At 36.2% G+C, this 26677-nt stretch overlaps 1 protein-coding gene across 1 annotated transcript in view; it reads right to left on the bottom strand.

The window, feature by feature from the left end:
- Positions 1 to 26677, bottom strand: part of SPRED1 (sprouty related EVH1 domain containing 1) — a 124439-nt gene that overhangs the window by 30787 nt on the left and 66975 nt on the right. The window contains exons 3-4 of the mRNA XM_027971661.3: positions 5841 to 6009; positions 3637 to 3686 (exon numbers count right to left, since the gene is read on the bottom strand). Coding sequence (XP_027827462.1) covers positions 3637 to 3686; positions 5841 to 6009 — 219 coding nt within the window. The remainder of the gene's footprint in view (positions 1 to 3636; positions 3687 to 5840; positions 6010 to 26677) is intronic.

Here is a 26677-nt window from a genome sequence, read left to right as displayed (position 1 = left end):
ACAGACCTTTGTCAGCAAAGTGATGTCTCTGCTTTTTAATATGCTAAGTTGGTCATAGCTTTTCTTCCAAGGAGCAACTGTCTTTTAATTTCATGGCTGCAGTCACTGTTCACATTGATTTTGGATCGTAAGAAAATGAAATCTGACACTGTTTTTCACGTTTTCCCCATCTATTTGCCATGAAGTGATAGGACCTGATGCCATGATCTTAGTTTTTTGAATGTTGAGTTTTAAGCTAGCTTTTTCAGGCTCTTTAGTTCCTCTTCACTTTCCTGCCATTCAGTGGTATCATCATTTGAGTTAAATACTCAGACTGCATATTTGAGGCTGTAGATATTTCTACTGGAAATCTAGATTCCAGCTTGTGATTCATCCTGCCTGGCATTTGGCATGATGTACTCCTTTCCCCTTATCACAGAAAGTGAAGAAAACTAAAAAGCCTCTTGATGAAAGTGAAAAAGGAGAGTGAAAAAGTTGCATTGAAGCTCAACATTCAGAAAACGAAGATCATGACATCTGGTCCTATCACTTCATGGGAAATAGATGGGGAAACAGTGGAAACAGTGTCAGACTTTATTTTTGGGGGCTCCAAAATCACTGCAGATGGTGACTGCAGCCGTGAAATTAAAAGACGCTTACTCCTTGGAAGAAAAGTTATGATCAACCTAGATAGCATACTGCGAAGCAGAGACATTACTTTGCCAACAAAGGTCCATCTAGTCAAGGCTATGGTTTTTCCTGTGGTCATGTATGGATGTGAGAGTTGGACTGTGAAGAAAGCTGAGAGCGGAAGAACTGATGCTTTTGAAGTGTGGTGTTGGAGAAGACTCTTGAGAGTCCTTTGGACTGCAAGGAGATCCAACCAGTCCATTCTGAAGGAGATCAGCCCTGGGATTTCTTTGGAAGGAATGATGCTGAAGCTGAAACTCCAGTACTTTGGCCACCTCATGTGAAGAGCTGACTCATTGGAAAAGACTCTGATGCTGGGAGGGATTGAGGGCAGGAGGAAAAGGGGATGACCGAGGATGAGATGGCTGGATGGCATCACTGACTCGATGGACGTGAGTCTGAGTGAACTCCGGGAGTTGGTGATGGACAGGGACGCCTGGCGTGCTGCGATTCATGGGGTCGCAAACAGTCAGACACGACTATGCGACTGAACCGACTGAACTGACTGACTGACTCCTTTTCCCATTTTGAACCAGTCTGTTGTTTCATGTCTGGTTCTAACTTGTCCTGCATACAGGTTGTGATTCATCCAGTCCAGCATTATTTTCCTTGATACCAGAACAAAACAGAACTTTGCAAAACAATTAACTAAAAAATATATTTTGCATTTTATTACTTACTTACACCTGATTAACTAAAATTCAGTTTATAAAATAATAACTAGCTGTCAATAAAATAGATTCATATACTAAAACACAAATAAGAACTCTTAAATGTATAATAAATATAACATGTTAGGATACATCCACTGAAAGCAAATTACAGACACATAAAGATTGAAAATCGTAAACCTGAAACACTAAGGGCACATAAAAATATTCTATTTCAGTGAAGTTTCAGAAAAAATCAATAGTACAATGATATCATAGTAACACATGTATACCCATTGACTTGTACAGAAAAACACTTAAAGGCTATATTTTAAAATATATATGATGGTTAAGATGGCAGCATATTTATGTTTTATTTTTTGAACTTTGCTATACTTCTCACATTTTCAAAATGAAAACCATTTTTATTTTCTGATAGTAAATGTACACAAAACAGTCTGCCACATCTTTAGGTGATTTCTATTTTTATAATAATATGAAAAATTATTTATATAAGGTATACATATAAATTTGTTTTTTTTTCTCTATTATTCTAAAAGTACTAGTACTTTAGGATATTAAAAGTACTAAAAAGAAAACCATACAGCTCAGAATCCCACAATCCAAAAGCAACCAACAAAATTATTTATTATTTTAGTTGAGTAATGATGGATCACACCACCACATATGTTTTTTACTACTCAATACATTGCAAGTAAATTACAAATAATGAAATTTTTTACAAGTTTTATGACAAAGATACCTTAATTCAACCATTCAGATACATATTTAGATATATTATTTTTTATTATCAATATTTCACACAGGCTCAACAATCTGTTTATAAAATTTTTATGTGTATCTCTATCGCTTTAAATTCATTCATTTGATCAACAGGCATGAATGTTTCTATTTTTATGGCTTTTAAATATGTATTACCAACTGCCTTCTAAAACCAATCTACCAATGTACATTCTCTCTAGCAGAGGGTCAGTCTGTCAACCTCATGGTAAGACCCAGTGAGGGGAAAAATTAACTTTTAAAATCTTTGATAATTTGGTAACTAAAGAATGTTAATTTGTACTACCTGAGATTAAGGGTGTTCAAGTTATCAACATTTCGCACTTATTTTTCTATGAATTTTTAATACAAGTACCTTACGTATGGAATGGGATATCTGTGATGGTTAATTTTATTTGTAAACTTGACTAAGCCATGGTGTCAAGTGGTTTGGGCAAACATCAGTCTAAATATTGTGAAGGTGTAATGAACATCTAAATATAGTAGACTCAGTAAAGGAGATAATCCACCATAAAGTGGGAGGGACCCACCATGAAAAGACTTACAGACTGAGGTCCCAGAAAGACGAAGGAAGACTGTCTTGAGACTGCCTTCAGACTCAAGACCAAAACATCAGCTCTTGTCAGAATTTCCAAGATGCCTGCCTATCTGCCTACCCTGTGGATTTTAGACTTGCCAGCTCCCACAATCCGATGAGCCAATTCCTTATAAAACTGAACACAATCACAGCAAAAGAGACACAGATGTAAAGAACAGACTTTTGGACTCTGTGAGAGAAGGTGAGGGTGGGATGATTTGAGAGAATAGCAATGAAACATGCATATTACCATATGTGAAACAGATTGCCAGTCCAGGTTCGATGCAAGGCAATCAATGAGACAGGGCGCTCAGGGCCAGTGCACTGGGACAACCCTGAGTGATGGGATGAGGAGAGAGGTAGGAGGGGGCGTTCAGGATGGGGGACACATGTACACCCATGGCTGATTCATGTGAATGTATGGCAAAAACCACTATAATACTGTCAAGTAATTGGCCTCCAATTAAAATAAAATAATTAATTAAAACGAAAAAAAATTTAGAATTACATCATAAATTTCTATACAAAAACATTTGTGATTTTGAATGGGTTTGCATACAAATCAATTTTGGGGGAAACTGTAATTTAAACAATACTGAATCTTCTAATTGTGAAAATTTCAGTCTTTTTAATTAGGCTTTTCTAACAAGTTTTTTTCTTTCACGTCTTTTATTAGATTTATTCCTAGGAACTTTATACTTTTTGATGCTATTATAAATGAAATCTTATAAGTTTTTTTTTCATGAAAAAAAAAACCTGAACAAAATCAACCTCTAAATATGAAATGTATATATGTATACATATACACACACAAATTTCCTGACAAATATGGCATCTAAAAATTTCTTAAGAATTTATATGAATTGTTTATTTATTAAGGCTAGTGTTTTCCACCATATCCTTCAGGTTTTGAAATTCCTTTTAAGTCAAACTACTTACTTGTAAATTGTCTTCTGTTCCTTCAGCTTCATTTTTAAATGATGGGCATCCTAAGAAAACAAGTAAAAGTTGATTAAGCATAGAATTTTTGTCTTAGATTTTAGAGTTGCTGACTAATTGACAGTATCACTAACATACTATAGAAGATTGATCAGAGATCATTCTGGACTGCCCAGCAACTAGTCAGATGTTGGCCACTCATACCTGCCCCTTTGTTAAGAAGAACAGAGAATAAAGTGATTGTTTTCCTCTTCTACAGGTAAATTTCCAATTACTTATTAAAGAAATGTATTCTGTGAAAGTTCACTATCTCTACTAAGTCCTCCCCTTGATTTCTCTGAAATACTCAAACTGCTAGGAAGAGTATATGCATTACGTTTCTCTTTTCTTTAGGAGATACCCACGTGATTTATTCAATTTTTCTAAACACTCTGACCTACGAAACAGTGTTCAGTACCTCAAACTAGGATTTTAGTCGCTTTAGTAAGAACGAAAACAAATGAGCCTGAATCCACTATTGATAATCAATGGCCATTTGTTGTTATTGACTTTTGAGCATCAATGATTCTATAGAACTTTTCATTGCATTCAAGAGTGCCTTTAGTTTCAACAAATTAATAAGAATTTATTTTAGCAAAGTGTCCTTACTTTATTTGCTACCCTTGAAGAGAAAGTTGACCTATGGAAAGGGCTGCATAGTTTATTCTTACTATCATAGAAGGCTAAGCAAGAAATATTTAGCGTGATTTTTAAAATCTGTAATAGTGGTTGGTAATAATGCTACCAACTATATTTTTTTAAAAAGTTCAAAAACAATGAGGAAGGCTGAGTACTATAGTCTACTCTATTAATAGCTTCTCCCTATTAATTACTTTTAAAAAAAGATAAACCATTCTATCTGATCCTAGGGACAGAAGTATGCTCTTATGGGAGTATGAGTGTGGGCATAAAATTAATTCAAAACACAAAATTCCAGCAGCCAGGAATAAAAATTTTCTTTTTAAAGTACTGCTTCTTCCACACTAGCTAAATATCAGAATTAACTGGGAAACTTAAAAAAAAAAAAAAATACTGATGCCAGAGTACAATCTCAAACCAGTAATGTCAGACTCTCTGCTGGATGAGGCATTTGGCATCATATATATTTTTTTATTTTTAAGTTTCTTGCAAAGGTTTAAGAACCATAACCACTACAGGAGAATCTAAAGATTCATACTCACCTCCCCCACCTCCTGCCTAAATTCATGATATATAAGTTGTAATTTCTCATCACATGTGAAATGCACAGAAACTTTAAAGAAAAAAAGGAATGCCTCAGTTCTATTCCCCAAGTAGTCTGATTCAAGTGGTCTGGAGTGAGGACCAGTCATTCTATTTTTCAAAAGCCTCCCAGGTTGACTCACATGTTCAGCCAACGATAAGAACACTGATATGGGGAGAATGTATGGGTTCTTGTACTAAGGATAAAATGACTGCCACCGTTTCATGGAATTTTTTTCTGAATCAGAAATCAAAAATTGTTTACCAAATTCTAGTCTTTTAAAGTAGCTAAAACATTATTTAACGACAGCTTCACTCACTAACAATACATATTTGTGCTAAGTTTTTCGATGTTCTTGCTTCTGGCTTGTCTTATAATTAGTTCATGTTTTCTAATTTTTTTACTAAAGTCCCATCTTCAAAATATACAAGGCACAATGCTGTCAACACGTTTTTATTCAGTTGCTTTGTATAAGAAGGTTATTTCTACTAAAAGATATTTTCTCTCTTAATTAAAAAAACAAATTAAATCTTAGTTATGACTTTTTTGGGGAAAGAAATTACTTTTAATGTGATTTCCTTGTGTTTAATTAAGCAAAACCCAGTCTTACATGTAAATATTCCTCCTCCCTTTTAAACTTGCAAGTTTTACAATTTATGATCTAACAGACTGGTAAGATACACAAAGGGATAGGTTGCTGTCTCTGCCAATCTTTATTAACGAAATCAGGTGAAGACTTAAGAAAGGTTTTGTCATAGAATAACTAGAGTCAACATATATTTAATAATTATACATTTTCTGCTTATAGTTACCAAAACAAGGATATGAATAACACACACACGCAGGATTTTGAAAGTTCTGACTTCTCCTCTCTTTTTGAGCCCTTGAAGTCACTTCTACTATATGTAACTAATAAATTAAGGAAATAGTCAAAACAACCTACCTTGAGAAATATCCTCTATAGCTCTCCGAATGCCTCTATCAAAAGCCCTAGCATCAGCAGGACTTTGAAAGGTAAGGCCAAATTTCTTGTCATCAATCTTCCAGTGGTGAAATGTTGGAGTGACCTTATTGTAAATAAGGTCTTTTTTAAGCATACATTCCAAAACCACCTGCCAAAAGTTAAATGCCAAAAATTACTATACATGTATCAAATGAATCTAACATAACTCTTAGATACAAAGTTGAGAAAAGGGCTGTTATATTTTAATAAAAGCATCCCTCCATTAATGTGAGGTCTTGTTACTTAATCTACTCACAAAGTCACTTGATTCAGAAATTAATATGGGATTAAGATTCTGGAAAGATGGCAGAGTTCTTAAGAAGCCCCGGGTATCTGTCTCCCTACCTAGACAAAACTGGCTGACAATATCTATCGGATGTAACTATGTTGGAACTTTAGAGTCTGCTGAAAGCTTGTAATTTTCAGGAAAAGACAAGGACAATAAATTGCAGTTAATTTTGGTCAATTTCAGCTATTAGCATAGTAGCAGCACCAACCCTCACACCCACTTCTAGCCATAGGCCAGAGAGCTGTGCACACATTCCTGGCCCAGCCTGCATACAAATTACAAAAGCCAAGGTGAGTAGAAAGGACCTTATCCTTCAACAAATAGAGAATTTAACACAGTAATCAACTAGACCAAACAGACATACGAAACACTCTATTCAGTATCAGAACACATGTTTTTCTGAAATGCACAAGGGACTTTTTAGGAAACACAATATGTTAGGCCACAAATTAATCTCACTATATTAAAGAATATGCATATCATACAAAGCATTTCTGACCAAATTAAGATAAAGTAAAAAATCAATAACAAAAGGAAAATTGGAAAATTCAAAATATTCTGGGAATTAAACAACCAACTTATCAAAGAAGAAACCATAAGGGAAGTTATAAGACACTTACAGAGGATGAAAACAATGATACAACATACCAAAACTTACAGGAAACAAAGAAAGCAGTACTAAGGGGAAATGTATAGGCATAAACACTTGCATTTAAAAAAAAAGAAAAATCTTAAATTAACAATATAACTTTAAAATTTAAGGAACAACTAGACCCAAACCTAGCAAAAAGAATGAAGGAAATAATGAAGATGAGAGGAGAGACAAAGTAGAGACCAGGAAAATAATAGAGAAAAATCAATGAAACCAAAAGTTGGCTCTTCAAAATGATTTTAATAATGGACAAATCTTGAGCTAGAAGGACTATGAAGAAAAAGAGAAATCAGAATCAAAATGGAGACATTATTACAACAATTTTACAGAAATAAAAAGTTATGAGAGAGTACTGTGAACAACTGTATACCAACAAATCAAATAACCTAGATTTAATGGACAAATTACTAGAAAAATAAGACAGACCAATTAAGAAACAAAAAGAGAATCTTAATAAATACCTAACTAGTAAGTAGACTGAATCAGTAATCAAACATCTCGTGACAAAGAAAAACCCTGGGCCTAATGGCTTCACTGGTGAATAATATCAAACATTTAAAGAACTAATACCAGAACCTCAAACTTTATCAAAAGACTGGAGTAAAATCTTCCTAATTCATTCTATGAGGACAGCATTATCCTGATAACAAAGACACTACAAGACAACGATGTACCAACATCTTTTATGAATATGAAGGATGCAAAAACCCTTGATGCAAAAATCCTCAACATCTGTAAACCAAACTCAGCAGTACCTAAGAAGGACAATACACACTATGAACAAACTGGATTTATTCTTGAAATGCAAGGACAGTTAAACACATAGAAACTGATCAAAGTAATATCCTACATGAACAGAATGCAAGGAAAAAATCCACATGATCTCAACTGAAAAAGCAGAAATAGCACTTAACAAAATTTAGGAGAGCAAACTGTCAACATCCATTGAGTGACAGAAAAAGCAAGAGAATTCCAGAAAAATATCTACATCTGCCTTACTGATTACGCCAAAGCCTCTGACTATGTAGATTACAACAAACTATGGAAAATTCCTCAAGAGATGGGAATACTAGACCACCTTACCTGCCCTCCTGAGAAATCTGTAGGCAGATCAAGAAGCAATAGTTAGAAATGGACATGGAACAACAGACTGGTTCCAAATTGGGAAAGGAGTATGTCAAGGCTGTATATAGTCACCCTGCTTATTTAACTTATATGCAAAGTACATAATGTGAAATGCTGGGCTGGATGAAGCACAAGCTGGAATCAAGAGTTCTGGGAGGAATATCAATAACCTCAGATACACAGATGACAGCACCCTTATGGCAGAAAGTGAAGAAGAACTAAAGAACTTCATGATGAGAGTGAACAAGAGTGAAAACTTGGCTTAAAACTCAACATTCAAAAAACTAAGATCGTGGCATCCAGTCCCATCACTTCATGGCAAATAGATGGGGAAACAATGGAAACAGTGACAGACTTTATTTTGGGGGGTTCCAAAATCAAGGCAGATGGTGACTGCAGCCATGAAATTAAAAGACGCCTGCTCCTTGGAAGAAAAGCTATGACCAACCTAGTTCAGTTCAGTTCAGTTGCTCAGTCGTGTCCGACTCTTTGTGACCCCATGAGAGCATATTAAAAAGCAGAGACATTACCGACAAAGGTCCACGTAGTCAAAGCTATGGTTTTTCTAGTAGTCATGTATAGATGTGAGAGTCCGACTATAAAGAAAGCTGAGCACCAAAAAACGGATACTTTTGAACTGTGGTGTTGGAGAAGACTCTTGAAAGTCCCTTGGACTGCATGGAGATCAAACCAGTCAATCCTAAAGGAAATCAGTCCTGACTGTTTATTAGAAGGACTGATGCTGAAGCTGAAGTTCCAATACTTTGGCCATCTGATGTAAAGAACTGACTCATTGGAAAAGACCTTGATGCTGGGAAATATTGAAGGCAGGAGGAGAAGGAGATGACAGAGGATGAGATGGTTGGATGGCATCACCAACTTGATGGACCTGAGTTTCAGCAAGCTCTGGCAGTTGGTGATGGACAGGAAGTCTGGCGTGCTGCAGTTCATGGGGTCACAAAGAGTCAGACACAACTGAGTGACTGAAGTGAACATTTTTCAGGACAAAAATAACCAACAAAAAGGAAACTACATCAAAATATCTGACAATAGTGATGAGACTGTTCAATGGAAGAAAGTAAAAGTCTTTTCAACAAATGGTCCTAGGGAACTGTATATCCACATGCAGAAGAATGAAGTTTCATCCTTATCTAACATCACATGCAAAAATTAACTCATAATGGATCAAGGACCTAAAGAAGACCTAAAACAACAGAACTCTTAGAAGAAAACATAGGACAAAAACTCAAGGACATTGGATTTGGCAGCATTTTCTTGGATATGACACCAAAAGCACAGGTAATAAAAGAAAAAACACTGGTATAGTACTAATTACTTCTTCCCAACTCCGTATGCAGTGATGTGATGTTATATTGATTCTATTATATCTATTGATGTTAAGCTATAAACCACTGCTTCTCTCTACCAACTCTCCCACCAAAAGCTTACTCTTAAACTTTTACCAGCATATCACTGAAAAAATCATCTCTGTTATGGGGAGGGAGGTTGGAGGGGGGTTCACGTTTGGGAACGCATGTAAGAATTAAAGATTTTAAAATTAAAAAAATAAAAAACCTAAAAAAAAAAAAGAAAAGAAAAAATCATCTCTGATAGTAAGTTTTGTTAATTTTGCAATAAATGACAAAATAATGCCCTGCTTGCTTATAGGCAAAGTGTGTTAGCACTTGCATTTTACAAACTGTCACAAAAACCATTTTGCAATAATAATAAAATTCATAATTAAATTAAGTTCTGGAATTCAAGAAGTTAAAATTGGTATTATGGATTACTGCAACATATTTACTTAATTTATTACTTCGTAAGTTAATTTATATTAATTCATAAAATAACATTAATTCATAAGCAGTGGAAAAGAGATATATATTTTGGAAAACTGCTCAATTGCAATTGTCAGAAAAGAGAAGGACATAAAAACTTGAGTGTGGTGCAATAGTCTTATTACATGAAAACTGTCACTAAATTAATTTTTAATAGATAAAAATGTTGTTAACTCTTTTCCAAAACTTCCCGAAGTTCTTTTTCAACTACTATCTGCTAGAAAAATTTCAACATGATCTATACTTCTCTATACCACTTGTTTACAAACAGCATCTATTTTTCACAGGGTCCCAAAACACACAGAAAAAGAAGTTTTTAAATGAGTTTTAAAATACACTGAGGAACTAGCAAGGATAATGAACTAGTTCTTTGACTCATACAAGTACTTATGCAAAAATGTGTTCCACCTGAAAGTCATATAAATATTGAGGTTACACACCATACCAGTGTGGTACAAAAACAAAATGCCAACTAATTCTGAAGTAGATGTCAATTTATGTCATTAATTTTTACCTACAAAGTAACATTAGGATATAAAATATATCATACTGTTCATAGTATATATTTAGCATACCATAAAAATAAGTATTATTTAGGACAAGCAAACTCTGGGAGATAGTGAAGGACAAAGAAGCTTGGAGGGCTGCAGCCCATGGGGTGGCAGAGTTGGACAGGATTCATTGAATAGAAAACAGGGAAAGGCTACTACAGTGTAGCTATTCTGAATTTAGGAGTATGTGGCAGGGAAGAAAAATGCAGGTAATCTATTGACAGAACAATTGACTCATGATTTTTTGAAATAATTTTAAAAATATGCTTCCTAGAACATTCTGCATCACTCAGCATTTACATAATTATCAAAGCCTCCATATCCTAAGTATAAGAATTTCTTGTCATGCAAGATACTAAAAAACTGTTTTGCTTCTGACTTTAAGTAGCATTTTAAAAATAAATGCACTCATTTTTAAAAAAGATCAATGAGATTAAAAAGGTATAAAAGAGAAAGTAGTTAAAAGAATGTCTCAAAAGGCTATTGATGGTGGCTTTTACCCACCATCAATACTAAATCTCCATTCTTGAAAAATAAAAATAATTTTAAGAGCTGAAAGGATTCTTAAAAATAGTGAATTCTTCCCATCTTCTACTTCCACTTCTCAATTACATCAGAACAATGTGTTCTGACTTTAGTTCATTGCAGTTTTCACTATATTAATTCTGTATTGTATCACCATATTATTATTAACAGTAATAGGCATACAGGAAGCAGAGTTCAATGTTTACCACATTTGTATTTGGAACTGTAGAAACTGTAGAATATAGCAACTACATTTTTGGCAAGGGATGACAATCAACCAATCAAAGCTGCCAGGTGAATTATTTATGCTGCAGGAAAAATAAACTAACCAGATAAATTATTGGTCAATAGAGAGTTGTATCTATTAATTGTTACCGCTGTTTAGTAGCTAAGTTGTGTCTAACTCTTCTACAACCCCATGGGCTGCAGCCCACCAGGCTCCTCTCTCCATGAGATTTCCCAGGCAAGACTATGGGAGTGGGTTGCCATTTCCTTCTCCAAAGGGTTCTTCCTGACCTAGGGATTGAACTTGTGTCTCCTGCACTGGCACCACCAGGGAAGCCCCGTATCTATTACTTACTAATCCACTAAAGTAACAGGTGTTCTACTGGCCTGAAGTGGTTACAGCTCTCCCAGAATACATGACCTATACTTACTCTTAGAACTTTTTATTTTTTTCTATGTGAAGATTTAGCACAAAATGAAATGAATAATTTTAAGAAGAGTACCCTAAAAGCAACACCAGAAGCCATTAAAAGTATAATCATTAATAAACAAGTTGTTAAAATTGTTAATACAACTTTGCTACTTCTTAGTTGAATGTGCTTCTTTCTGGGGTTAAGGCATTCTAGAAGTGTGAATTTCATCAGACCTCCACAGTAACCATGAAGGACATTTATAAATTCAGTCCAGTTCAATCACTCAGTCGTGTCCAACTCTTTACAGTCCCATGGACTGCAGCGTGCCAGGCTTCCCTGTCCATCACCAGCTCCCAGAGCTTGATTCATAAATTAGAATGTATCAATCAGATAAATCTGAAAGAAGATCATTGGCCCTGCCCTTATTTCTATGCTAAAGACAGATTATATATTAAATAATAAGCAGAAAAGATACTGAGCATAAATAACTGCAAAGTGAATATTAAATGTAAGAGTGACTCAACAAGAATAACTACAAAAGAATATATGCAAAGTAACTTGTTATCAATAACCCCTAATGGATCCACTAAGACTGTGGCTAGTTAACAAAGAAGAAATCAAAGAGTTTTAAAATCAACACTATAACTTTTGAACTCTTGACCATCTACATATTTATTGGGATTTGGAAAAAGTCATTATTTACTATAAACTATAAAAAAGCATAATGAAAAAAATTTAACTAGAAAAAACAACAAATTCAAAAGCACTTAAATGTTTTTATGCTGATCACCTCAAAAAAAAAAAAAAAAAAAAAAGACAGAGAGAGAGAAAATTTCAGACTCTTACATATGAATAGACCTGATCAGGTTTGAGTAGAACTTAATCACTGCAAATAGACTGACTGAACCAGCTTTAGGAAAGGGACTTTAAGGAAGGAAGAAAAACAGGGGTATTTGGTATAACAGCTTTGCACTTTTAATATAGATCTGAATAGATCTAAGTTGGCTAAGATATACAAGTCTTTTCTAGCTAAATACTTTTAGAACATGCCTATTTTAATAAGATCTTAAGGTCTTTTGAGCTAGTGATAACAAAAAGAACAAATACTCTTTTTCTTCTAGAAAGGTTAAATAGGTATTATTAAAAAAACAACCAGATGCATAGGTGAACTCTGAATTTAAGGAAAGCAAACCTACTGTAAGCATAAATATATCAAAATCTATTATAGATAACGGCAGAGAAGGAAGAGAAGTGGTTTTCTTACAGTAGCAGGCTAAGAGCTAAAAGAGAAAGGAAAAGAAGAAAGATGGTTAATGAGAATGGATATTCTTCACATGAGCAAAATACTTCTAAAGTAAAATGATTAAAATATGAATTACAGAAGAAACAGAACAATCCACATATCTTCGCAAGAAGAAAAAAGGTATTAAAGCATAAGATGTATTAAAGCATAAGCTCATAGGCTCTGAAGTTTACAGTAACTGGGTCCCCTTCAGTGTTCACCATTCATTACCCATCTGACTTAAGAATTAAATGAGGTAATATACACAAAGTATTCAAATAGCGTCTGACACACAGCAGATCTTCAATACATATTAGCACCAAGGGTGATGTTAGTCACAAGGTGATGCAACCAGCCCATAATAGAAAAGTTGCTATAAAGGCTGAGAGGTCAGTATTTACTTTTTTGAGTACAGGATGGGGAGGAGTTTGAATAAATAAAGGTTCTCAGGACCGCAAAGAGCCTGTTAACAGATTGATTCTACAGACAGTGAAAACATTACAATCTCCAACATTCTTCCTTCCTCTGAAAGAAATTCTAGGATATATTATAGAGGAAAAAAAAGGGGGGTGGGTGGGTTTGAGAGTCACTAAATAACTAAAACTTCTGAAGATATATTTCAAGTTATTTTGGGAAATATAGAGCAAATTACTGGACTATTTGCCAGAAGCATTTAAAATAGACCAAGCCAAAAATGGATATAAGTACATTTCTGTCTCACTAATAACAAGTAATAATTTGGGAAAGCAGAGTAAAAATAAATATGTACTTTCAAACTACTATGTAACTTTATTACATATGCTACCTTACAAGTAGATAATTACATGTTTACAGAAAGCATTATCTTTCTGTAAAAGATGTAGTATAGTTGGTAACTAGACAAAGAAATCATTTTGGTAACTTTAAGAAATATCTTTGAATCAGAGAAAACATTTCATTTTTGAAATAAAAACTGCATTTTCAAGTTAAATTACTTGATAAACAAAATCAATACCTGGTAACTCAAATAGCTGCCACCTATTATGACCTTTAGTTTTCTGGATGATATAAAAAACTTCATATCTGGATGATATAAAACCCTTTATAAAGGACACCAAGGCATTCTATGAAATATGAAACTATATTGTTATCAAATAACACATTTTTACTAATTATCTACTAATAGAAATTTGTGTTTAAAGTTGGGTTCTGAGATAAATGGAACTCTAGAAAAAAATCTAAAAAGTAACAGAAGGCAAAATGGTAGTGTTTCTTCCCAAATAATAACAGTTCAGCTACCACAAAAAGAAGGGCAGGAGCCAGTATTTTAAAATATGTCAATTTCACGAAAACTCTGTTAGCCTTTGCCCTGCTTCATTTTGTACTCCAAGGTTAAATTTGCCTGTTACTCCAGGTATCTCTTGACTTTCTACTTTTGCATTCTAGTCCCATATGATGAAAAAGACATCTTTTTTGAGTGTTAGTTCCAGAAGGTCTTGTAGGTCTTCACAGAATCATTCAACTTCAGCTTCTTCAGCATAATTGGTTGGGGCAGAAACTTGGATTAATGTGATACTGAATGATTTCCTTGGAAACAAACAGATCATTCTGTCATTTTTGAGATTATACCCAAGCACATTATGAAATGCGAAGTCCAGTGGGCCTTAGGAAGCATCACTACGAACAAAGCTAGTGGAGGTGATGGAATTCCAGGTGAGCCATTTCAAATCCTAAAAGATGATGCTGTGAAAGTGCTGCACTCAATATGCCAGCGAGTTTAGAAAACACAGCAGTGGCCACAGGAGTGGAAAAGGTAAGCTTTCCTTTCAATTCCAAAGAAAGGGAATGCCAAAGAATGTTGAAACACCACACAATTGCATTCATCTCATACAATAGCAAAGTCACGCTCAAAATTCTCCAAGCAAGGCTTCAATAGTACGTGAACTTCCAGCTGTTCAAACTGGATTTAGAAAAGGCAGAGGAACCAGAGATCAACAGCCAACATCCGTTGGATCATCAAAAAGCAAGAGAGTTCCAGAAAAATATCACAGAGTTCTGCTTTATTGACTACGCCAAAGCCTTTGACTGTGTGGATCACAACAACCCGTGGAAAAATTCGTAAAGAGACGGAAATACCAGACCACCTTACTTGCCTCCTGAGAAATCTGTATGCGGGTCAAGAAGCAACAGTTAGAACTGGACATGGAACAATGGACTGGTTCCAAATTGGGAAAGGAGTATATCATGGCAGTATATTGTCACCCTGCTTATTCAACTTACATGCAGAGTACATCATGCGAAATGCCTGGCTAGATGAAGCACAAGCTGGAATCCAGACTGCTGGGAGAAATATCAATAGCCTCAGATACTCAGATGATACCACCCTTATGGCAGAAAGTGAAGAGGAACTAAAGAGCCTCTTGAGGAAAGTGAAAGGGGAGAGTGAGAAAGCTGGCTTAAAATTCAACATTCAAAAAACTAAGATCATAGCATTCAGTCCTATCACTTCATGGCAAATGGATGGGGAAACAATGGAAACAGTGACGGAATTTATCTTGGGGGGCTTCAAAATCATCCTGGATGGTAACTGCAGCCATGAAATTAAGACACTTGCTCTTTGGAAAAAAGTTATAACCAACCTAGACAGCATATTAAAAAGTAGAGACATTACCTTGCCAACAAAGGTCCACTTAGTCAAAGCTATAGTTTTTCCAGTAGTCATGTATAGATGTGAGAGTCTGACTCTAAAGAAAGCCGAGCACTGAAGAATTGATGCTTTTGAACTGTGGTGTTGGAGAAGACTCGAGAGTCCCTTGGACTTCAAGGAGATCCAACCAGTCCATCCTAAAGGAGATCAGTCCAGAATATTCATTGGAAGGACTGAAGCTGAAGTTGAAACTCCAATACTTTGGCCACCTGATGTGAAGAACTGACTCACTGGAAAAGAGCCTGTTGCTGGGTAAGACTGAAAGCAGGAGAAGGGGACGACAGGACGAGATGGTTGGATGGCATCACCGACTCGATGGCCATGAGACTGAACAATCTCCGGGAGTCGATGATGGGACAGGGAAGGCTGGCGTGCTGCAGTCCATGGGGTTGCAAAGAGTTGGACACGACTAAGCGACTGAACTGAAACGATGTCATGAAAAAAACCTGAAGAACTGCTCCAGATTGGAGGAGAATAAAGATACATGACAGCTAAATGCTACTTGTACTGAGAGAACAAAAATGCTTTAAGAACATTATCAGAAGAGCTGGCAAAACTGAAATATGGACTATAGATTAAAGACCTATATTTATGTTAAATTTCCTAAATATGATCATTACACTGCAACTATGTAATTAAAATGGAAGGCAGAACAAAGATTTGGAAAGTAATAAAGAATTCAGTATAAGGTTTTAAGATCTCAAATTTGAGAACCTAAGTGAAACAGCAATTTCCAAGAAAAATGATAACATCAAAACTGACTGAAAAAAAAAAAAAAACCATTAGAAACCCGTAACTATTAAAGAAACTGGATTGGTAGAAAATATAACTGAAATGGGGTGTTATGAGGGAAGAGGAAATGAGATACAAAACATAGAAGTGAACTGTCACAATTAGATTACTACTCTGACTCCTAGTGGCAAATTCTTGGGCACAGTCAATGTGACCCAGCTTCTTTACTTGACTCTTTCCCAAGTCCCCACTGAATTGAAAGAATAAAACTAAATAAGATTAAACAACTGTCTTCGCCCTCCATTGTGTGCGTATGAAGTTGCTCAGTCGTGTCTGACTCTTTGCGACCCGGTGGACTGTAGCCCGCCAGGCTCCTCTCTCCATGGGATTCTCCGAGGAAGAATACTGGAGTGGATTGCCATTTCCTTCTCCAGGGGATTTTCCCAACCCAGGGATCGAACCCGGGTCTCCTGCATTGCAGGCAGACACTTTATCCTCTGGGCCCCCAGGGAAGCCCTCCATTGGGTCTGCATAATTTGGAGAGTGGTTCATACAATTCTGATGAAATCAATCTCAGTGACTTAAGAATTTAACAGCCATGAACTTTTGTTAACTGACTTACACAACAATATGCACAAAACCATTAACACAAAAACCATTTCAAAACACAAGAATATCCAAATACATAATGACAGCTGTGGATTTTTAACCTTTAAGTTGAAACACACACACACACACACACACACACACACACACACACACACACACACACACAGGATATATACGATTTGATTAATTTAATAAATGAGATTAAATTTTATAAAGTCAAACTTATACATTAAAAAAAAATTGAAGTCTCTCAAAAAGCTATGGATATTGGAATGAGGAAAGGTATCAAATCAGTAACTAAATCTACCTCAAGAAACTCGAAAAAGAAGAGCAAAATAAATCCAAAGCAAGCTGAAGGAAGAAAATACCAAAGAAAAAAAATCAACAGAAATAAAAACTGAAAATAGATGGGAGGAAAAAAAAAAGCTGATCTAAAAATAAGAAAGAAAAGAAAAAGCAAAACTAATAAATCTCTAGTAAGATTGACAAGCTAAAAATAAAGATACAGATCACCAATTTTAGGAATGAAACATGGGTAGCTGCTAAGATCCTGTAGCCTTTCAAAGAGCACTTGAGAAGATGGTTATTTTGAGACATTAGTCTGCCATCTTCTCCGTCAGCTAGCTTTCCGACTTAGTTGTATTCCTTGCCCCAAAAAAGAAAAAAAAAAAAAAAGAGTACTTGAGATACTAAAAACACCTTTACACTCAAATTAGACAGCTTGGAAGCGGACCAATTCTTTGAAAATCACATTATTATCAAAACTCAACCAAGATAAAAAAGATGAACCTAAATAGTCCTATCAGCCTTAAAGAAACTGAATTTGTAATTTAAAAGCTTGCAAAGAGACTTTTCTTGGGAATTCCCTGGCTGCCTAGTTATTAGGATTTCATACATTCACTGCCAAGGGCCTAGGTTCAATTCCTGGTTGGGGAACTAAGATCCGAAAAGTTGCAGAGAGTGGCCAAAAGAGAGAGAGAGAGAGAGAGAGAGATCTCTATACACTGAGACGGTTTCAGTGGAGAATTCTACCAAATATTTGCAGACGAACTAACATCAATTTTACACAAACTCTTTCAGAAAACAGAAGAGGAAGGAATACTACACAATTCATTTTATGAGGCCACCAGTACCTTGATACCAACACCACACAAAGATAGTAATACCCAAAGAAAGAATATTACAGACCAGTACCTCTTAAGAACGTAAATATAAAACTCCTCCAAAAAGTAGCAGCAAATCAAACCCAGTAACATATAAAAAGATTATACACCATGATCTAGTAGGATTTATTCCAGAAATACAAGGCTGAGTCAACACTGAAAAAGAAAAAAGTGTAATCAATGGTATCAACAAGTTGAAGATGTGAACATAATCAACTGACATGGAAAACTCATCTGACTAATTCCAAAATCCATCCATGATAAAAATTATCAGCAATTCAATAAAAATCATCCATAACAAACTCTATAGCTAACATCATACTCAAGAGTGAACTGTTTCTGCTAAGATCTAAAAGAGGCAAGAATGTCCACTATGACCATTCTTATTCAACACAGAATTTAAAGTTCTAGCCACTGTAATCAGGAAAGAAAAAGAAATAAAAGGCATACAGATGGAAAAGGAAGAAATAAAGCTCCTCATACTTATAGATGACAACAATGGCCTATGTTAGAAAACCCCAAGGAATCGACCAAAACACCTCACAGTTCAGCAAGACCGATGAAGTGAATTTCTGTTCACACAAAATGAGCATGCACTAACCAAAACTATAAACACAGCAGTATATAAAATTGCTCCATGGAAAAGCAAACACTCAGGTATGCACTTAACAAAATGTATCTTTAGGATCTATACATTGAAAATTACAAAGTGCTAATGAAATTGAAAGACCTGAACTGGAGACAAATCACACTGATAGATTGGAAGATTCAACACAATAAAGATGTCAGTTCTCCCAAAACTGACCACAGGTTTAATACAATTCCTATCAAAATCCAGTAAACAATTTTGTAGACAACGACAATTTCATTCTATGCCCACTATTAGGGCTTACAATACAGCTACAGTAAAACAGTGTGTGATTCCTATGGAGGGACAGAGTAATGGAAAAAAATGGAGAACCTACAAAAAAACCCTCAGCTGATTTTTAATAAGAGCTGTTGTGCAGTTGCTCATTCATGTCTGACTCTTTGTGACCCCAAAGACTGCAGCACACCAGGCTTCCCTGTCCTTCACCATCTCCTACCGTTTACTCAAACTCATGTTCATTGAGTCGGTGATGCCATCCAGTCATCTGATCCTCTGTCATCCCATTCCCCTCCTGCCTTCAATCTTTCCCAGCATCAGGGTCTTTTCTAATGAGTCAGTTTTTTGCATCAGGTGGCCAAAGTATTGGAGCTTCAGCTTTAGCATCAGTCCTTCCTATGAATGTTCAAGGTCAATTTCTATTAGGATTGACTGGTTTGATGTCCTTGCAGTCCAAGGACTCTCAAGAGTCTGCTCTAACACCACAGATCAATTCTTCAGTGCTCAGCTTTCTTTATAGTCCAACTCTCACATCCATACATGACTACTGGAAAAACCATAGCTTCTACTAGATCAATCTTTGTTGGCAAAATAATGTCACTGCTTTTTAATATGCTGTCTAGGTTGGTCATAACTTTTCTTCCAAGGAGCAAGTATCTTTTAATTTCATGGCTGCAAGTCATCATCTGCAGTGATTTCGGAGCTCAAAAAAATAAAGTCTTTCACTGTTTTCCCATCTGCTTGCCATGAAGTAATGGGACCAGATGCCATGATCATCATTTTTTTATTCTGGAGTTTTAAGCCAGCTTTTTCACTCTCCTTTTTCACCTTCATCAAAAGGCTCTTTAGTTCCTCTTCACCTTCTGCCATAAGAGTGGTGTCACCTGCATATATGAGGTTATTGATATTTCTCCCAGCAACCTAATTCCAGCTTGTGCTTCATCCAGCTCAGTGTTTCACATGATGTACTCTGCATACAAGGTAAAAAAGCATGATGACAGTATACAGACTTGACATACTCCTTTCCCAATTTGGAACCAGTCTGCTGTTTCAAGTCCAGTTCTAACTGTTTCTTCTTGAACTGCATACAGATATCTCAGGAGGCAAGTAAGGTGATTTGCTATTTCTATCTCTTTAAGAATTTTTTATAGTCTGTTGTGATCCACAGAGTCAAAGACTTTAGTGTAGTCAATAAAACAGAAGTAGATGTTTTTCTGGAATTCTCTTGCTTTTGCGATGATCCAATGGATATTGGCTATTTGATCTCTGGTTGCTCTAACTTTGCTAAATTCAGAACATCTGGAAGTTCATGATTCACATACTGTTGAAGCCTCACTTTGAGAATTTTGAGCATTATTTTGTTAGCATGTGAGATGAGTGCAATTGTGCGGTAGTTTGAGCATTCTTTGGCATTGCCTTTCTTTGAGACTGGAATGAAAACTGACCTTTTCCAGTCCTGTGTCCACTGCTGAATATTCCAAATCTGCTGGCATATTCACTGCAGCACCTCCACAGCATCATCTTTTAGGATTTGAAACAGCTCAACTGGAATTTCATCACCTCCACTAGCTTCGTTCTTAGAGATGCTTCCTAAGACCCACTTGACTTCGCATTCCAGGATGTCTGGCTCTAGGTGAGTGATCACACCATCATGGTTATCTGGGTCATGAAGATCTTTTTCGTATAGTTCTTCTGTGTATTCTTGCCATCTCTTCTTAATATCTTCTGCTTCTGTTAGGTTCATACCATTTCTATCCTTTATTGTTCCCACCTTGGATGAAATGTTCCCTTGGTATCTCTAATTCTCTTGAAGAGATCTCTAGTCTTTCCCATCCTATTATTTCTTCACACTGATCACTTAGGAAGGCTTTCTCATCTCTCCTTGCTATTCTTTGGAACTCTGCAACTCTGCATTCAGATGGATGTATCTTCACTTTTCTCCTTTGCCTTTCACTTCTCTTCTTTTCATAGCTATTTGTAAGGCCTCCTCAGACAACCATTTTGCCATGATGCATTTCTTTTTCTTGGGGATGGTTTTGATCACCACCTCCTGTACAGTGTTACGAACCTCTGTCCATAGTTCTTCAGGAACTCTGTCTATCGGATTTAATGTTTTGAATCTATTTGTCACTTCCACTGTATAATCATAAAGGATTTGATTTAGGTCATACCTGAATGATCTAGCGGTTTTCCCTGCTGCTACTAAGTTGCTTCAGTCGTGTCCGACTCTGTGCGACCCCACAGACGGGAGCCCACCAGGCTCCACCGTCCCTGGGATTCTCCAGGCAAGAACACTGGAGTGGGTTGCCATTTCCTTCTCCAAGGCAGGAAAGTGCAAAGTGAAAGTGAAGTTGCTCAGTTGTGTCCGACTCTTTGCGACCCCATGGACTGCAGCCTACCAGGCTCCTCCATCCATGGGATTTTCCAGGCAAGAGTACTGGAGTGGGGTGCCATCGCCTTCTCCAGAGGTTTTCCCTACTTTCTTCAATTTAAGTCTGACTTTTGCAATAAGGAATTCATGATCTGAACCACAGTCAACTCCCAGTCTTGCTTTTGCTGACTGTATAGAGCTTCTCCATCTGCAGCTACAAAGAATATAATCAATCTGATTTTGGTATTGACCATCTGGTAATGTCCACGTATAGAGTCTTCTCTTGAGTTGTTGGAAACGGGTGTTTGCTCTAACCAGTGCATTTCTTGGCGAAACTCTGTAAGCCTTTGTCCTGCTTCATTTTGTCCTCCAAGGACAAACTTGACACTTATTCCAGATATCTCTTGAGTTCCTAATTTTGCATTCCAGTCCCATATGATAAAAAGGACATCTTTTTTTTTTTTTTTTTTTTGGTGTTAGCTCTAGAAGGTCTTGTAGTTCTTCAGAGTAAAAGAGCACAAAAGTAATTTAATAGATGAACAAGCAGTGGTCCTGGAAAAAAGTTGGGCATTCATAGGCAAAAGTAATGAAAACTGACTTAACCATCATATATAAAAAATTACTTAAAATGGACTATAGCCTTAAATATGAAATGTAAAATTTTAAAACTTAAAATAGTATAAATCTTCAGGGACCCAGGGTAAGGAAATGCATTCTCTAATGTGACTCCAAAACCACAATTCATGAAAGGAAAAACAGATACACTGAACTTCATCAATTTAAACTTTGCTCTACAAAATATTCCATGAAGGTTAAAAAGACAATCTATAGACTGGGAGAAAATATTTGCAAATCATATATCCTGATAAAGGATTTTATCTGGAAAATAAAAAGAGAAACTTTGAAACACAGCAGCAAAAAAACAAACAATCCAATGAGAAAACAGGAAAAGGACACAAAGAGATATTTCACCAAAGAAAATACAAATAAGTACACAGAAAGATATTTAATCCTAACCATTATGGAAATGCAAATTAAAACTACAATGAGCGACCACTATGCACCTATCAACACAACTGAAAAACTGACTATACAATGACTGTCGGACATGACTGAGTGCACATTCATTTACACACGTTCAGTTCAGTCGCTCAGTCGTGTCCGACTCTTTGCGACCCCATAAATCGCAGCACGCCAGGCCTCCCTGTCAATCACCAACTCCCGGAGTTCACTCAGACTCACATCCATCAAGTCAGTGATGCCATCCAGCCATCTCATCCTCGGTCATCCCCTTCTCCTCCTGCCCCCAATTCCTCTCAGCATCAGAGTCTTTTCCAATGAGTCAACTCTTTGCATGAGGTGGCCAAAGTACTGGAGTTTCAGCTTTAGTATCATTCCATCCAAAGAAATCCCACAGCTGATCTTTAGAATGGACTGGTTGGATCTCCTTGCAGTCCAAAGGACTCTCAAAGAGTCTTCTCCAACACCACAGTTCAAAAGCATCAGTTCTTTGGCGCTCAGCTTTCTGCACAGTCCAACTCTCACATCCACACATGACTACTGGAAAAGCCATAGCCTTGACTAGACGGACCTTTGTTGGCAAAGTAACGTCTCTGCTTTTCAGTATGCTATCTAGGTTGGTCATGACTTTCCTTCCAAGGAGTAAGCGTCTTTTAATTTCATGGCTGCAGTCACCATCTGCAGTGATTTTGGAGCCCCAAAAAATAAAGTCTGACACTGTTTCCACTGTTTCCCCATCTATTTCCCATGAAGTGATGGGACCAGATGCCCGATCTTCGTTTTCTGAATGTTAGCCATTATAATAGCTTAATGGCAATGAGAATGTAATGGAAAGAATGTGAAATATATTACAATCAGGTATAAAAGGAAAAGATGAAGCCAAGATAATCATGAACCTCACTGACTAGATCAACCAATATAAATCAATAACTAAAGAGTGAAATGATGTTAATTCAAAACAAATAATAGAGGAAGTAAATGAAAAAATGGCATCACTGATTCAATTGACATGAGTTTGAGCAAACTCCAGGAGACAATTAAGGACAGGGATGCCTGGTATGCTGCAGTCCATTGGACTGCAAAGAATCAAACATGACTGAGCGACTGAACAACAACAATATGCAGGTTATTTTCAAATACCTTTTAATACTGATTTCTAACATAATTCCACAGTGATAAAGAGAACAGACTCTGTATGATCATTTGACCATGAAATTTTTGCACCTTGTTTTACATCCCTGGGTATGTTCCAATGTCTTCTGCTTTATAGTCTATGGGAACTTGAATAGAATTTGCATCCTATTAAATGAATATTTTATAAATCTTAATTATGTTGAATTGGTTCTGTGTTTTTTAGGTCTACTATATCCTTCTACTTTTCTGTTCACTCTACTAACTTTTGAAAGTTTGATATCGAAACTTCAACTGAAAATCTTATTTATCTACTTAAAAAAAGAATTGTAGTATATAGTAGAATTGTATCCATTAATAACTCTGTTCTGTATTTTCCAAGTCTCTGGTAAATGTGTTATCATACTTTCATAATTTAAAAACTAAAATATGAAAAAAATTAAGAGGAAGTATAGTGTCATCTGTAAAGAGAGTGCTGAAGTGCTAAGCTGATATTTTCTAAAAAGAGGAAATAAAAGCAACCAGGAAGGTAATATGAGAATATTCTAAAATTTAAATTTTCAGGAAACCATACAGAGTGTGTACTAATTTTTTGCTCCCAAAGAAAGAGAATAGAAATACAGCAGGCACATTTCTTCCTCTTAAAAGAATATCGATAATACTCAGGAATGAACTATTATCAAACTGCAGTGAGGTCACAAAATTCATCATTGTACAAAAAATTAGCCGTACAATTTATTATCTTTTTCAATGGACTGACCCTAAAATGAATAGGTTATTCTAAACTAAATGAATATCATTATTAGCAATTCTTTCTATTACAACCCTTAAAAGCAAAACTGGTCTGCCCAAGGAGCTCCTTCCAACTCAAATTTCCTATTTGTCCATCTGTGATTCACCTGTGACAATAAAACAGAAATTGTTCCTGACATTATTATTTCCTCAAGACTAGCAAGATGAGGGAGAAGGAAATGGCAACCCACCAGTATTCTTGCCTAGAGAATCTGTGGACAGAAGAGCCCGGTGGGCTGCTGTCCATAGTGTCACACAGAGCCGGACACGACTGAAGCAACTTAGCGTGGATGCATGCATTGGAGAAGGAAATGGCAACCCACTCCAGTGTTCTTGCCTGGAGAATCTCAGGGACAGAGGAGCCTGGTGGGCTGCCATCTATGGGGTCGCACAGAGTTGGATACGACTGAGGCGACTTAGCAGCAGCAAGATGGATGTCCACATTCTCCATTTCAGATAAAACTTGCAATATGCTATCTTTCATAGTTATTTAGTTAATGGAAAAAAGGGGATAACATTTTCCCTAAGTTCAATGTATGCTTTTAGTGAACTATGAGTAATTCAGTAAGGCAATATCATAGAAATGTTGCCTTTGGGAAACAAGCAGATAGATTCAAAGAAGTAAGGGTCAGATTATACAAGTTTATCATGGTGAAATTAAGGAGATGAAATTGTCTCTGGAAAACTGAGGGGAACTACTAAAGGAATTATCAGACACAAGCTTTAGAAAGTTCAGTATTGTAAGCAATATGAAAGTTAGAAAGAGGTAAAACTGTGCTTTGAAAAAATAATAGAAGCCTTTTCTGAACTGAGCTTTCTGTCTCATTCATTTACATATCCCCAGTGCCTAGAACAGTGATATCTAGCAAATAGATGCTCAATAAATGTTTATTACATGAAAGACTCATCTTTAAATACTGAACTTTCCCTTTTAGTGATGTGGATTCAGTGATATTCCTTTAGTATAAGGTAAGATTAAAACTCAGCAACATATTGTCCACTGAAATATGTATAAATGGGTGGTTTAAATGATTTACAAGGAAAATTCAGATTGGATTTAAAAAGAAATAAAAGATACTAAAGTCAGAAGAAATCTAGTGAAATGGGACACATGGATAATACAGTAAGCATGAAATTGTACAGAAAGGAGTGGGAAATAAAACAGAAATGACATGAAACCACAAAATTCCTCATATGGAAAAATTCTGGTAACAAGCAGATCCAGAAGAGTAACCTGATGAAATGAAGACCAGAAGTAAAGTAAAGTAGCCAAGAAATGATGTTGAGGGTCCAATGTGGAAAAGCTGGCATTGAGAGGGTCAATTTCTAAGATCCATAGATGAAAATAAAAGCTAAAGGATGGTGTTGTGAATGGTACAGCGATTATCAATAAAAAATTTAAGTGTGTGGGTTATATGGAACTTTCTGTCAGGAGAATAAGGAACAAAATGCTGATACTACCACTACGCCCAGCCCACTCATTTCCCTAACTCTCTAGTATTATGGTGAATAGGAGAACCGGTCTCTTTTGAGAGAGAGCTGCTGAGTCCTAAGGGGAGAGCTAATTAATGGAATTGGTTTTTAGAGGGGGAAGAGTACTGTGAAGGACTGAAGTTTCACAATGGAAAAATTCACAGTTGGCCCAGTGGAAAAAGCTAAGTAGTAAACTGTTATTCTGTACTTTTATAAAAGTTCAATCCAAGGTACAAAGATGTTTCCATGCTCTTTTGGGGCTTTCCATGGTGGTAAGGAGAATGAGTCTCATTTTTAATAAAGCTACTGCTATGTTATAATCACTTTACTCTTTTTTTCTAAAACACAAATACACTAATTTTGCTTTAGGCTGTAATAACTGTAAGAAACTCCATTTTTAAAAAGTTCAAAAGTTTTGGACTTCCCTGGTAGTCCAGTGATTAAGAATCTGCCTGCCAATGCAGGGAACATTGGTTTGATCCCTGGTTGAGAAAGATTCCATATGCTGCACAGCAACTAAGCCCATGCACAACTATTGAGCCTGAGTTCTACAGCCTGTGAGCCGCAAACCCTTGAGCCCACACTCTGCAACGAGAGGCCATTGCATGATAAGCCTGCATATGATAATTAAAGAGGAGCCCCTGCTCCTTGCAACTGGAGAAAGCCCATGCACAGCAACAAAGACCCAGTGCAAAAGAACAAAAATATTTTAAAATGTACCATTTTAAACAATATAACTATTATCTCACGTGTGTGTGTTGTGTGTTAAATCACTTCAGTTGTGTCCAACTCTTTGCGACCCTATGGACTGCAGCCTGCCCACAGGACTCCTCTGTCCATGGGAATCTCCAGTCAAGAATACTGGAGTGAGTTGCCATTCCCTTCACCAGGGGATCTTCCCGACCCAGGCGTCTCTTACATCTCCTGCATTATCAGGCAGGTTCTTTACCACTAGTGCCACATTTCATAGGCATTTTAATTTTTATAAACCACTTTTTATACACAACCTAATTATTAATCAAAAAATTACTTAAT

The sequence above is a fragment of the Ovis aries genome, chromosome 7, assembly GCF_016772045.2.
Source record: "Ovis aries strain OAR_USU_Benz2616 breed Rambouillet chromosome 7, ARS-UI_Ramb_v3.0, whole genome shotgun sequence".
NCBI lineage: Eukaryota > Metazoa > Chordata > Mammalia > Artiodactyla > Bovidae > Ovis > Ovis aries.
This window is presented reverse-complemented; position numbering and strand designations above follow the sequence as displayed.